This window comes from Cuculus canorus, chromosome 1, assembly GCF_017976375.1.
Source record: "Cuculus canorus isolate bCucCan1 chromosome 1, bCucCan1.pri, whole genome shotgun sequence".
In the NCBI taxonomy this organism is placed as follows: domain Eukaryota; kingdom Metazoa; phylum Chordata; class Aves; order Cuculiformes; family Cuculidae; genus Cuculus; species Cuculus canorus.
This window is the reverse complement of record NC_071401.1, coordinates 115,252,755-115,266,262: the sequence shown is the minus strand read 5'-3', so window position 1 is coordinate 115,266,262 and position 13,508 is coordinate 115,252,755. Positions and strand designations below refer to the sequence as shown.

The 13,508-nt window shown below is 39.9% G+C and overlaps 1 protein-coding gene across 16 annotated transcripts in view; it reads left to right on the top strand.

The window, feature by feature from the left end:
- Window positions 1-13,508, top strand: part of BBX (BBX high mobility group box domain containing) — a 155,067-nt gene that overhangs the window by 127,083 nt on the left and 14,476 nt on the right. For 11 of the 16 annotated variants that reach the window (XM_054068675.1, XM_054068670.1, XM_054068735.1 and 8 more), the window contains 2 exons: window positions 931-1,079; window positions 7,278-7,364. In XM_054068675.1, the coding sequence (XP_053924650.1) occupies window positions 931-1,079; window positions 7,278-7,364 (236 nt within the window). The remainder of the gene's footprint in view (window positions 1-930; window positions 1,080-7,277; window positions 7,365-13,508) is intronic. The other 5 variants (XM_054068661.1, XM_054068642.1, XM_054068651.1 and 2 more) reach the window with 3 other exon arrangements.

Genomic DNA, 13,508 nt, shown 5'->3' with positions numbered 1-13,508 from the left:
AACTTCTGTTAAGTTCAGGTTTTTCATAGCGAATAGAATTAAAGACAAGTAGCAAATGTCATTGTTCCCTTGTCATTTATGTTGCTATTTATAATCTGCCTAGCTGCGTGCATTGCCTTTTATTAAAATAGAATTCCTTCCTATGCTCCTGCAAAAATTTACTGGAACAGAGTACTTATACAAGACAGCGTAGTCATTACAGCCAGAAATGCCATGCCATCCTGTTCAAGTGGTTTGTTTTCATTTGACTATTAGGAACAATAGTACCATGGATTTTTTGAGTTGTAGGTAAAGCTAATTACAGTCATTCAGGTGGGGCTAAAGTATAAGGGATGTTGCATTTCCTGAAAGTGAGAGCTAGTTGCATTTTTCATCTTGCAACAAAGAAAATGTGAGGGGAGGAAAGAAAAATCCCTAAAACAAATACAAAGCTAATTCCCACCACAAAGTGTCAGGTTTTTTAATATCCCCAGAAGACTGAATAGTTTGAAATTTTTCTTCCAGTTTGAATTGTTGTTTTCATTCTGGTGTAAGGACTTCTCTTATGTGATTTATCAATTTGTTTATGTATCGGTTTTATTGTCTTTTTTTTATTCCCCTCACAGAACAGACAAATCTCCCGCGTGAATCTGTGCAGCAAACAGTGCTAAATATCACCAGCTTGACATTGATAGGGGTTTTTTTCTAATTTTAATATGTGCAAGTAATGTAATCAGTTTGCACGGAGTTACAAATGCAGAAGCTGGAGAGTACATTCTCATCCCAAAGTTGTGTCAATATATACTAGTTTCATGTTTACAGTGTGTGTGCGCTTATCTCTTTCTCCCTCTGTAGATAGGTATGTATATATGCACACATGCTCGTAAACAGTATTTTTTTCCTTCAGAACCGGAGATACATTTAATTTGATTGGTTTTGTTTCTTCTTTAGCTTAGCAAAGTTGGAAGAAGAATTTGAAAAGAAATTCAACAGCCTCCCTCAATACAGTCCTATTACCTTTGACAGGAAAAATTCATCTGTTCCAAGGAAAAAGAGAAAGATTGGAAGCAGTTCATCTGAACAACCAAAATCCAATAAAGGTAAATTATTACATGGAATATATTCTTAAGCAACAACAATGCTATGACAAGCTCAGGAATTTATACTTTTATTACTTTACTGTTATATATGAAAAGTGTGAAGTCAAAAACATTTTTCTAGCACTGAAGTTAGTTGGTTCTCACCTGGGTTAGTTTTCAGGCTGTACCCTTGACTCCTGATTTTCATGCTGAGTAGAACTGATTAGAGTTTGTACATTAAATATATTCCTCATAGCAAGCAAATTTATCAAAATCATGATTATTTGTGACATAAGTGAATTTGACAGATTTTCCCAGGAGAAAATTGGGGAAAAAAAGGAAATGATCAAAAGGTTACATTTTGTCATTTTTCAAAATATATTTTTATGCTGGTTTTCATATCACTGGGAATTTAGGCTCTGTAAATTAAAATATAAAATACCAGAGAAGTCTGGGTGAAAGATTTGGATTTTTTTTTTTTACCGTCATGTTTTTAGCTCTTCATTGTAACTTTGAAGGAAGACTGTCATGACGTAATAAAAAAAGGTTAGAGGACAGGAAAACCAATTCCATACCCAGCTTCATTGCTGAGGCTCTTGGAGGGAGAAACTCATGACATATTCGACTGCTTTGTATAAAACCAACCTGTGACACACAGGTGGTAGAGAAGTGAGAATATGGTAGGGAGAACTACTTTTATACTGTGGCAGAAATACTGATGCATATACATGAAGTACAGAAGCATCACAAAGTGAAGGAATGAAGTACCAGTAATTCTACAAGACAAAAGGATGCTCAAAAAAATCCTTGTTATCCACATTTCACAATGTGAAACTGGTTTCCTTTTCTGCTACTAAGGTAGTTCCGGTGACTGACAGATTTTCAGATCTAGGATGGCTATTTTAGCCGGGTGACCCTGAATTAGATCTATGCCTTTTGAATGCTTCACAAATAACCACATTACAGTATGCAGGACTGAGCAGCTGTTCTTTTCTAGTGCATGCCAATTTTGGTATTGATTTTTGTATTTATATAATTAGATGTTGCAGAGTCGCTTTTGCAAAATTAGACTTTGCTAATACTGAGTGAATTCTGACTTGAAATGCCTTTCATTTTTTTTTGTATGGTGTGTGATCTGACAGAACTTCAATGAGCATGAATGAATTGCTTTACATTGTGATAATACGGTGGTTAATTAAGCAACATCTGTTGGGAACAAGATATCTTCCTCTACTGTGATCTGGCAGTTGAAATTGTAATAGCAGCTCTTCGGATTTCTTGCTACTGTATTCACTTGTTCAAGTGTCTGTACATCCAAAACTTTTTCAGGCCCTACGTTGTTTGGGAATGGCACTTCTGAATGCTACTTCAAGTCGGGTAGTCCAGAACTGTGTTCTGCTTTTGGTTAGGTTCACATCTGATAGCTTAATTTTTATTCTTGTTTGCATTGCTTAAAAAGCTTAGGAGTGTATTTGGCCATGTCTTAAGGGAAGGTCAGAAATGTAACTGCGGGCAGGTTACAAGCCTGATAGAAGTAGGTTTGGCACAGCCTTGAGGAGGATGCCATGGAGCATTTGCCTCTAGCTGACAATAAGGGCTCTTAAAGCCAGCTGATTTTGCGACGAAGCAGATGGTAAACAGTCACATGAACTTTTCCACCAACTGAGATGTGGGGTTGCAACAAGCAGCCCCAGGGCAGGAATATCTGATCATGACAATGCTGTTTCTGTAGTGAACATCTCACTACAGCCCCAGACTAAATTGAGACAGAGCTAGTGATATCTGCTCCTAATTTCAGCGAATGTTGAATTCACTCAAGTTAGCTGGGTGAGCTGGCATCTTTTGTCAGTCATTCCAGCTCCACGGAGAGTGAAGTTCAGCTCTCAAGAGGTAGTAGCTGAAAAAGTTTCCAACAAACAATTTTTCTTTTGGAAAAGAAAGTTTTCTAAAAAGTGATTATTTCATGGCCATGGGTTTTTTTTTATTTATTTATGTTGTTAAGATGCGAGTTGTGAATTTGCAACAACCTAAACCAAATTGTATACAAGTAAGCTTACTAGCTTAGTAGGGAAACTGTTCCGTCTGAGCTCGACGTTCATTCATTAAGCTGAATCCTCAATTTAATTTGTGGTGTACTAACAGGCCATTCAGCCTCATCGTGTTGTTGGCTTGCTTGTGAACTGTGATGAGTCCAAAGATGGTTAGAGAATACTGACCTCCAAAGGTGTTGAGCATACAGGTCTGCAAACTAGGCTCCTGCAATACATGCAGGGAATTAAAGTGGCATATTGTACAAAATGATAGAGCTTGGTTTGAAATGGTTCTGGGTTTTTTGAATTATCCTGTCTTTTCATACCATCAGAATTAAACAAAAGTAATATATTTCAAGGTGATGAGCCTGGGCCGTGAAGGGTTAGTACAGTCTTATGGTTGTGACTATGTCAGGATGTAGGAGACCTTAATTTGGTGTGGTGTGCGTTACTGTGTTGTTATGGAGTTGTTTCTGCTGCTTTGTTCTTCCTTAGGGCTGTCTCTGTAAGGTCATTAGAAGAGATCTCCAGGAGAAATAGTGCCTGCTACTGGCTAGAGCCTCTAGGTGTTTCCAAATGACAGATAATAATCACTAGGGGTAGGTTTAGTAAACACGCTTCGAAATTATTCTCTGCTTTTTCTGAACGAGAATGTGCAGGATCATAAACTTCCCAGGCATTATCAGTTCTCAAATAAGTAGTTAATTTTTGCAGTCTACAGATAAGTGCCTACTCAATTACATTTAAAATTCAGAAAATAGTTTGGAGTGCTGCACACTAAAAATTCCTCAGGATGTTAGGCGAATAAACATGGATAAATGTTGTTGTTTGATAGGTTTGGGGTGTTCTTCCCCTCCCCTCCCAGTAACTAGGGCTGTATGCCTTAATATGCTTTATTTTGAAGTAAATGGTGCCAGGTTGATTTTCTGTCAAATGTCATCAATGTATACCAACAAGGATCCTGACCTGCTACCTAACCCAAACAGACAGCACTGTCAGGATGTTTTCCTACTCCTAAGTGTAAAATGAGTGGGTCAGTGCCCACTGACTCCTTCTGCTGTGCTTGCTATGTCCAATCCTCACTTCAGACATTTCTTTTCACATGAAAACACCTGAAGAATCCTGGAATGTGAAAGCTTTTTGATATCCTCATGTATGAGGGAAAATTTGAAATTAAGTGAGAGGCAGTTTTTCCCCCAGAGCTTTTCAAATTGTCCCAATTCTACTCCCACTGAAACTAATCAGGGTCTTTCTTCGGTGGGACCTGGACTGAACAGGCTGTAACGCTTTGGTAAGTTCAGCCTCTAGCATTTTGAACTGGAAGTGTGCATATATAATAACAGTGTCACAAAATGGCTGAAAAATACAGCTATACTGAATCTGTGCAGATGGCCTGCTCCGACATTTGCTGGAGCTGTGACTGATTTCTTTCTTTTCTTCTTTCCAATGGCATGTGTGCCAAAACATCCCACCACACAGAAGTCAGCAGTCTGCAGTGAGTCACTAATCCGCTTGTATGCAAAAATGAGCAACAGGCATAGTCATTATTTCTGCCTTGTGCTGTGAAGAAATGCTCACTTCTACATCAAACACTTCACTAAAGCTTTAATTTGGGAAAGGCAAGGAGAGGAATGCATAGTATGTTTTATTTGGGAAAGGGATTGTCTACATCTTTTTTTGTCTGACCTCTAGGACTAGAAATAAAGCATCAGCTTAAAACAGATGCTTCTTTGTGGCATTCCTCTTGGTCTTAGCTCTCGTGGTAGGCGGGGGGTGTTAGTATTCAGATGCCTGAAGATCCCATGCTATAGTGTTCCAAAGATAATGACCTAAAGGTACAGAATCTTCCTTCTGAGAAATGCAGAAATGTACAGACAAATCCGTTTGTCCTGGTTTTCTTAGTCACGTTGAAATGTTCTCTGTTTTATTAGGCCCTTTAACATAGGGAACTTTGTGAGAATGGAGAGGGCATATGCTCAGATATGTGGAGGTAATGCAGTTATGGTTTGTTAGGTGCGTTGGCTTCATTTTCTTGCTTGCTGCTTCCCAGAGCAGCTGCTGTTACCCACAGTGAGTGTTCCCAAGAGGAAATCCCTACCTCTCAACTGCCTTCACTGAGCACAATGGATGACACAGGGATTAACAGGTGGTTAAATCCTGTGGCAACTGCTGAAGCACTAAGAAAAGTAAGAGCCACTTAAAATACTTCCAATAGAGAATGATGAGCAGTAGAAAAGGATTTAGTTTGCACATGAAGATGGCTGTATAACAATAGCAAGTAAGCTAACATTAAAAGTGTTTTTCAGCTTTCTGTAGGAAATCACATCCAATGTCCACTGCCTAACAGCAAGCCGTTTACGTTAATTAGTTTTTTCAGTCATGAGTTTTCTCTGGATTGAATGTTGAGAAGTGGCATTGTTCAAAGTTTCCCAGCTGTCCCCATGCAACAGGGGTAGCCCAGCTGACCCTCTTGTATGCTCCTGCATGGGTGACTGTGCCTAAACTGTGCCCCTGTTAGTGAGAGCCTGAAAGAGGCATATTAACTCTATCCCAGGCAAAACTGACACAGGATCTCAGGAATACCTCTTCTGTTGAACTTTCTGATAATTTCTATACAAGTTCTAGTGAAGCTATTGAGACGCAAACTGATGTTGCCTAAGATGGTGTTTTGCTTGAGCTGTATCTGGTTTGTTGTTTGACTTCTAGATTTTTCGGAGATTATTAATCTTTTCCCCAAGTTTTGATTTCTTCAGTAGTGAAAAATAAACAGCAGTGAGCCACAAAGCCAACATGTATAGATCTTAGGGTTTCTGTGCCTGTTTCTGCCTGGATTTTAGCTTTCTTTCAGTAATTTTCAGTATTATTCAAATAGCCTAGTGTCTATGAATGGGTTTGCCCTCGTAAGTCTAGATCCTTCTTGTCACCTGCAGTGCATCTCATGGCTGTTTGGGCAGGTCTGTTCTGAGCTAGCCTGAGGACTTGTTTGCCTTCTGTGTCTTGAGAAATAATATTTTACAGTCCAATTCCTGAAAATCAACTCCATAATAATGGCTTTTTGGTGTAGAGATTATGCATCTGTTATCTCTTTGGTCTGTTATGTCTCATATTACCGCTGTGTATCATTGTTCACTCTATTAATGAGAAAAAAGATGTCTTCTTGATGACCTCTGCTAGTGGCATACTTTGTGGTCTGATGTCACATAAGATGCTTTTTGATTACTACTAGCAAAGACTGTGTTATTAAAGTAGGAATGGTACTGTGAGCTGAGTATAATCTCACCTTCCTCTCCTGAGAGCTCTTACTTCTGCACTTACTATAAGCTCATTTCTGGTCACCAAAAAGACAAAGGTAACTCTTACATCCTGTGGTGAGTTGGCCCTGGCTGGTGAGTTTCCACGCTATTGCTTGCTCACTCTCCCCCAGGGGGATAGGGGAGAGGATGGGAAGGGCAAAAGCAAGAAACGAACACTCATGGGTCAAGATAAAGACTGTTTAATAAGGTGGGGGATAAGCAAGTGTTGCAAAAGCCAGCACTCACCACCACCAAACTGATGCCCAGCCAGTCTCTGAGCTATGAGTACTTCGGAAAAAACTTTCCCTCAAGTTTTATTGTTGAGCGTGGCATTATGTAGTATGAAATACTTGTTGGTCAGTGTGAGTCAGTTGTCCCAACAATGTGCCCTCCCAGTCTCTTGCACAGTCTGAGTTTACTCACTGGGGTGGCAGAGTGAGAAAGAGATTTTTGATTTGTAAACACTATTCAGCAGTAAATAATTGATGTGTTACCAAGACTATTTTGGTCACCAATCTAAAACGCAGCACCATCCAGGCTGCTATGAAGAAAGTTTACTCCACTCAGCAAAACCCAGTGCACATCCAAGAGAGAGGTTATCTTGTCTGCAAACAGGCAAGCAAACCCCTTGTTTTATTGTATGGTTTAAGCTTTCCTAAGGTCATCATTCTCCAAAATGCTTTGTATGCACTTCAGCATTGGGAGCTGACAGGTTGAAGTGCAGCCTGCAGAAAGTCTCCAGAGTCCAGTCTAGGCAGAAGGTCAGGTTTTCTGCCTCCGCAAGAAATGGTATCCTCTATTAGTGGACGGGGAGGTTGTATGGTACATAGTGTAACTGTTGCACTCTTTTTTTAAAACTGCTAATTAAAAGTATGTATTATTAATGTTGTCTGTAGGTTCATTCCAGTCTCAGAAAAAGAACTTTTTCTACAAAATTGTCAGCAAATGTAAGCACAGAAAGAAGCTTAATGTTCCGGACACAGGTACTGGTGCATTACTTAGTTAAGGTTTTGGGCCGCCTTCTCTGTCAGTTCAGCCTCGGGGAAATGCTTCTAGACAGAGGCTACTCAGCTCTCTAGTCTTTGATTGCTTCAGTCCCTTTTTTCCCTGTCTGCTTTGATTACATTAGCTCCTGGCTCCAGTTGATCACATTACCTTATTCCAGTATGATGCCGGTTTGCTTTTAATTGGTATCTTCCTTAACTACAGTTTCCCTTCTCCAGACACCATGCAGCAGAGCTGACAAAGCAAAGGCAATTTTGCAGTTGGCCCTGAACTCTTTCATTTTCCACAGCTAATAGTCCCTTAGTACTTTGCTTATCTCCATCCCTTCTGTATCAGAGACCATAATATTTATCCCTTTGCCAGAGCATTTATCTATGTCCTTATCTCCTCTCCCTGTGATTTCCCACTGTCTAGAACTTTGCAGATTGCAGATGGTCAGGATTTAAGTGCTTTTTTCTGCACCAGCTCTCAGAAATACTCACCTAAACCAACTGTGCCTTTGTAGAAATCTTAACTGGCTTTCTGTTTGCCTCAGATTAAAGATAACTGTTGAAGTTTTTTAAGTTATGTTCTGGACTTGCTCTGCCTGCTTCCTGCTGGCAGCTCCCCAAAGTCTTTTTCTTGTTAGAGTGTTGTGGTCGTGCATACCTGTGTACTCAGAACTCTGAGGGGCATTTTGAAGTGTACAGTATGTGCAGGATTATAGCTTAGCCTGCTTTCCTGGGCATTTTTGTTTGGTTTTTTTTGGTTGGTTGTTTTGTTTTGGTTTTTTTTTTTTTGTAGTCATGCTGCCCATGTTATCCAAGTCGTGCCCAGGCTGTTCCTTAGCCCTTCCAAGGTGCAGTTCTCTCTCACATCATCCCTGTGGCGTAGCAGTACCTTCTCTCTTGTTCTGTTTACTTAAGTAGCTCCATTAATTTCTTGCATTTTTTTTCCCATTCATATCTGTCTCTTTTTAAGGTAATAAAATTACTGTCCCAGTCTCCAGTTCCCCCAGTTACCTTTATGCTCAATATCTTTCCCCAGGGCTTGGCCATGTCATTTCCCCTCCTTTTCTGATGCAATGTTTTGTGTCCTGTGTGGTGCACTTGCACTAATTTCCCACATGAGCTCTGCCAGCTCTGCTGCATTCAACAGTGCAAATATTTTGAAATTACTTGCTCTGTTATGTTACATTTGTACATGTTGTGGGAGTTGCTTATGAGAAGTAACTATCTTGCTTCCACAACAGTACAAAAAAGCCATTGTACATTAACATAGCTTTTATTCAGTGCCATTCGGATTTTTGTCCCTGAATATTAATAGACCACATAGATGAATAAGTAAGAAAAATGGGTGTTTAAATTTTCCTGTGGGAAAAGAAAGAAAGCACCTAACACATGATAGAGTCAAAAATATAAAGATATTAAAATCTGCAGATATAAGATGTGGCTAAAAAAAAATGTTAAAAACTCCATTTGATTAAAGGAAATCCGCCTGTTTTGATATAAAGTGAAGTATGCACTATGATCAAAGATTCAAGCCTGGCAAGTGTTGAGTACCCTGGCCTCATTCCAGCACAACACGGAGGCATGTCCTTGGAAGTTAAGCATGTGAATAATGTCATCATGTCTAAATATTAAAGATGTGTCTGCGCATTTGCTGGAGTAGGGCCAGTTTCCTGAGTCCCTCCCAAGACTGAAGCAAAGACAGAAGGAACTTGCCAGTCTTGCACAGCCCATGTAGAGATCATCAAAGAAAAGACAGTGGATATCTATATTGGTGGAGAACTGCATTTTCTCCGAGTTACAAAGGGGGAAAAAATTCTGGGGTCTTGCCTACTCTTAAGTGTACCATGTAGTGACACTGATAGCAAAATTTCCATCAGCAAAGTGCAGTGTGAGTATGGCCTTGACAGGCAACGTACAGCCTCAACGTTATGTGCTGCCTACATAACTTCATCCATTCATGAGTTCCTAGGCAGTGTGACCCTAAACTCTTTGACAATGCTGTCCCATATTCTGCAGCATTGAAACTGAGAATTACAGCTTCTTCATTTCAATTCAAATATACAAGGATTTGGTGAATCAAACACTAAATGAAAATTTCAGTTCCTTTTTGTGATTATTCTGTACATGTAGTGAGTCACAAGTCTGTAACATGTGTGTTTGGTTTTTATGAAGTAAATTTGCTCAAGGAAGAAGCCTGAATATTATAACTGGAGAGGAGAGCTTGGAAGGATTGCTGTCAACAGGGGTCATACTGGATTCATGTTTCGTCATCTGGAAAAGTGTGTGTGTGTGTGTGTCTGTGTGCATCTGTGTTTTGAATGAAGAAAAGTAAATGCAGTAAAAGCACATTTTGACTTGATTAGATCATGTTGTCTGGGTCTGTCTCCAGTCTCAGTAAATTTTGCCTCTGTGTGGCACAGCATCACCAGTGCAAATCACTATATTACAAATTTACAGATCGGTGGAGATAGATACACCAAGTAAAATACCAGTGGACGTGCCACAGCCCCTCTGTGCTCCTTGCTAGGAGGAGCAGTAATGCAACTGAATATGTTAAGAGATAGGTCACTTCCTTAGATTGAGAGAAGCACAGGTGGACCCTCTGTTCAGGGAGGTTGAACCACTCAGCTGAGAGTTGTGTTTTCTGCCGTGTTGTCATAGCTTTCTGATGAGAAGCAATACTTCAGATGAAAAGGTGTATGTCATAACTGTTGACTTCTTACGCATTTAGTGGGCTGTGCTCAGGGCTCTTTTATGGTTTGCATAACAACCAGATGTAATGCTGGTCTTTGCACCAGAAGGGGAGAAGGGAAGATGAATGTATACAGCAGTCTCAACACTAGTTGATGTGTGAAGGAGCTCTATTTCATGTAGCTTGTAGAGCTAAGTGCTTGCTACTGATCCTCCATCAGCGCTCCCACACACACATTAGTCTGTATAGCCTCAGCGCATATGTTCAAGGAAGAACAGAAAGTACAGAAAATTAGCTGAGAAAGTCATGTTGTGTAGGGCCTGCAGCCCAAAGGGAGCCAGCAGCTCTGTGCCACTGTGCCTTTGGCATCTCTCCAGGCTGGGAGAGGGCTAGGTCAGCATAGGCTCGTGCAGCAGAGCTTCCCATCCAGGCAACTGTTCTGTACACCTGGCTTGATCATCTGCTGCCTTGACAACTGGTGTCACTCTGCTTCTTAGCCCCAGCCCTTACTGCAGCTCTGTGTACTGCCTGACCCTACATGCAGTATTACAGCAGCATCCCACTGTCAGAAGAGGTAGAATTTTCATAAAGGTGTAGGTCAGAGTGTGCTTGGCATCACTTCCTTGCTGAAGTGGTTCTGTTTACACTGGTGACTCAAAGCTTTGCACTGCCTTGCTAGGCTTCACCTTCTTAAGACCATTAAAGCATTACAGTCCCTCTTTCCTTCTTGATATGAGAGTGCTTGGACACACAGAGCATGCATTCTCCACTAAATGTGATTAAACTTTTGCAGCTCTCTCATAACAACAATTAGGCATCACTTAAGAAACTCTTTTAAATGTTTCTTACTGGAGTTCAGTCTGAAAAACTTGTACTCCTCTATGGCGTGCTGAGTCAGTCCAATTGACTTCATTTTTCTTGTTCGCAAAGGAGGAGGGAAGTAAGGCTATACATACTGTGCGTGCCTGCAGAGTAGGGTAGACTGTCCGTGCTTACTTTTAACAAATCCAGCTCAGGAAACCATCTGGCACAGAGCTATAGGTGTTTTTCTCTCAAAGTCGTTTTTTCAACTGTGGTGCAGGCGTGCCAAAGGGCCCACATCTTCATATCATATGCTCAACTCTGCTTGCAAAAATAGCCCTGTAGTTCTGCATGTGCTACTGTCATGCGGAAAGCCAACCATGTAAATATGTGTTTGCAGGACTGCACAGTAGCTGCAGAACCCCTTTTCATTTCTAGACAACATTCTTTTGAAAATTAGCTTTACGTGGGGCAGCTTGTGAACACAGGGCTGTGTGGAAACAGAAGGGAAACGAGATGGATTGAAGAAAGAAATTTTCTGTGTTTTTCTTCACTAATTTCTTTAGCCCTGTCCTTTCTGCACAGCAAAAACATGGTTTAGAACATCCATCTTGGATATACCTTTATCATTTCAATCAGTGAGGTGCTGTTCCTCTCAGAGGAGATGCAGAAGGACCTGTATCGGTACCTAGTGTAACTATACAGTTGTTTGCGCCTAGTTCCAGAGGAGAAACAAAGGGTCTTGTGAGTGAAGCCTTTGTATCATCTCCTCAAAGTTAGGTTTTATGTCTGTTTGAATAATAATCTCCAAAGAAGTCAATGAAATTATTTTTATCCCAATGTCCCTTAAGAATGCTAGAGAAGAAAAAATGAGGTTCTTCCCCTTAACACCCATAATACACACACACACACACACACAACCAAAAATACTTGTTCAGCTGTTCACCTTTAATGCTTCATTCTTCAAAACTGTATGGCAGCAGTGTTATGATGAAGTGATAAGGAGCTTTAGAGATAGCAGGGAAGGAAAAGCAGAGGACCTCAAGTCTCATTTCAAGGATGGAAGAACCTTAAACATGGGGAGAGAATATACTTGCTGCATCCTGAGTTTGTCAGCCACCTTCTGCTATTTCTTAGTCAAACATGCTAACATCATATACTCGTTAAGTCTTTAATAGCTATCGCATCTTTTTCTTTTACCTTTCAAGGATTTTATTTTTGATTTAATGATCTTTTTTGACACACACAAAAACCAAAAAACTTCAACAAAAAAAGTTACTTAACTAAGATTAAAGCCATTATAAACTCATTCAAACTAGAGTAAACAGCACTGTCAAAGTATTAATTAGAGCAAATCCCCAAATCAGAATTAACAAAGAGTATTGGACTACATCTAAACCGCTACATTAATACACAGACAGTTATGAATTCCCAAATAAGAAATCTAGAGAGAAAGCTGTCCGTTTAATTATACATCCCAATTAAGATTTTGGTCTTGGTGCTGTAAGCTTATCTGAACATCTCACTATTAGGCCAATTGCGTTACTTGAAATTCACATTTGCAGTCATTAATGTAGTTACTTAATTGAACTGTTACAAGGCAGATCTTTCATGATTTCTCTTGCTCGCTTTACGAAAGGAAAGTTTTACAACATAGTTCTGCTCTGGAAAGATTAGTATCTATAGCTGAACACTAAGAAGTGTAACTGAAGCTATATACTTTTTTTTCCTCAAAATAAAAAGCATGCAGAAGTTCAAAAATGTTTTACAAGAGAAGATATGAAATAAGAACAAAAGCAAATTAAGATTTGGAACATTTCCAAATGTTTTTACAGGTGTACTAGATCTCATTGTATTCTTATGCCATAAAACATTGAAAGGTCCCTTCCCACTTAAAACAAAATCACAAAGGGTGACATCTAGTAAGATAAAATGTATTACAGCTGTTCTCTTCACCCAGTCTTCGTCCTCGCATAGTTAAAGAAGCTAGCAAAAGCTAGTTATACTAGCTATATCTTTGAATAGGATGGTCATTAAATCTACAAAACCAAACAATCAATAAACAGTAAGTATCCACTAGAATGAAAGAGGGCAAAGCCCATGCAGATTATTTGGCTGTTGTGCATTGTTTGTGGGCTTGGGTGCTCCTGTTCGATACAACCAGTCTCAGTGTAGGAGGTTGGTCTTGCTCAGTGCTTAGTCTTTCTGAAAGAGCAGTTGTTTCCACTTCGGCTTGAGGTTTCTGTCTGTAATTTTTGCTGGTCTTGCCACCGAATAAGTGAACAAATGTATCTTAAACATATCTTTAAAACGGGAAGAGAGACTGAAAGAAATTGTGAGGAAGAGAAAGGTAACTGTAGACGCAGTAGTAGCTGTGAAATATATGAACTGTTGCAAAGAGGCAAGGTATAACCTGATGGGGAGTAAAGAAAATAATGATTTGAAAATGCAGCAGGGGAGATGAGCTACAGGCATTAGGAAAGAATATGTAAACATTCAAGATGGCAGAGCACTGAGATAAGATCCCCCAAGGACATGGTGCTGATACCGTAAGTGCTCTAAATTTCAAACTTGTTTAGACAAGCATCTTTAAGAAATTACTTGGGCATTCGCTTTGCTACCTGTAGTCTCTTTCTAAC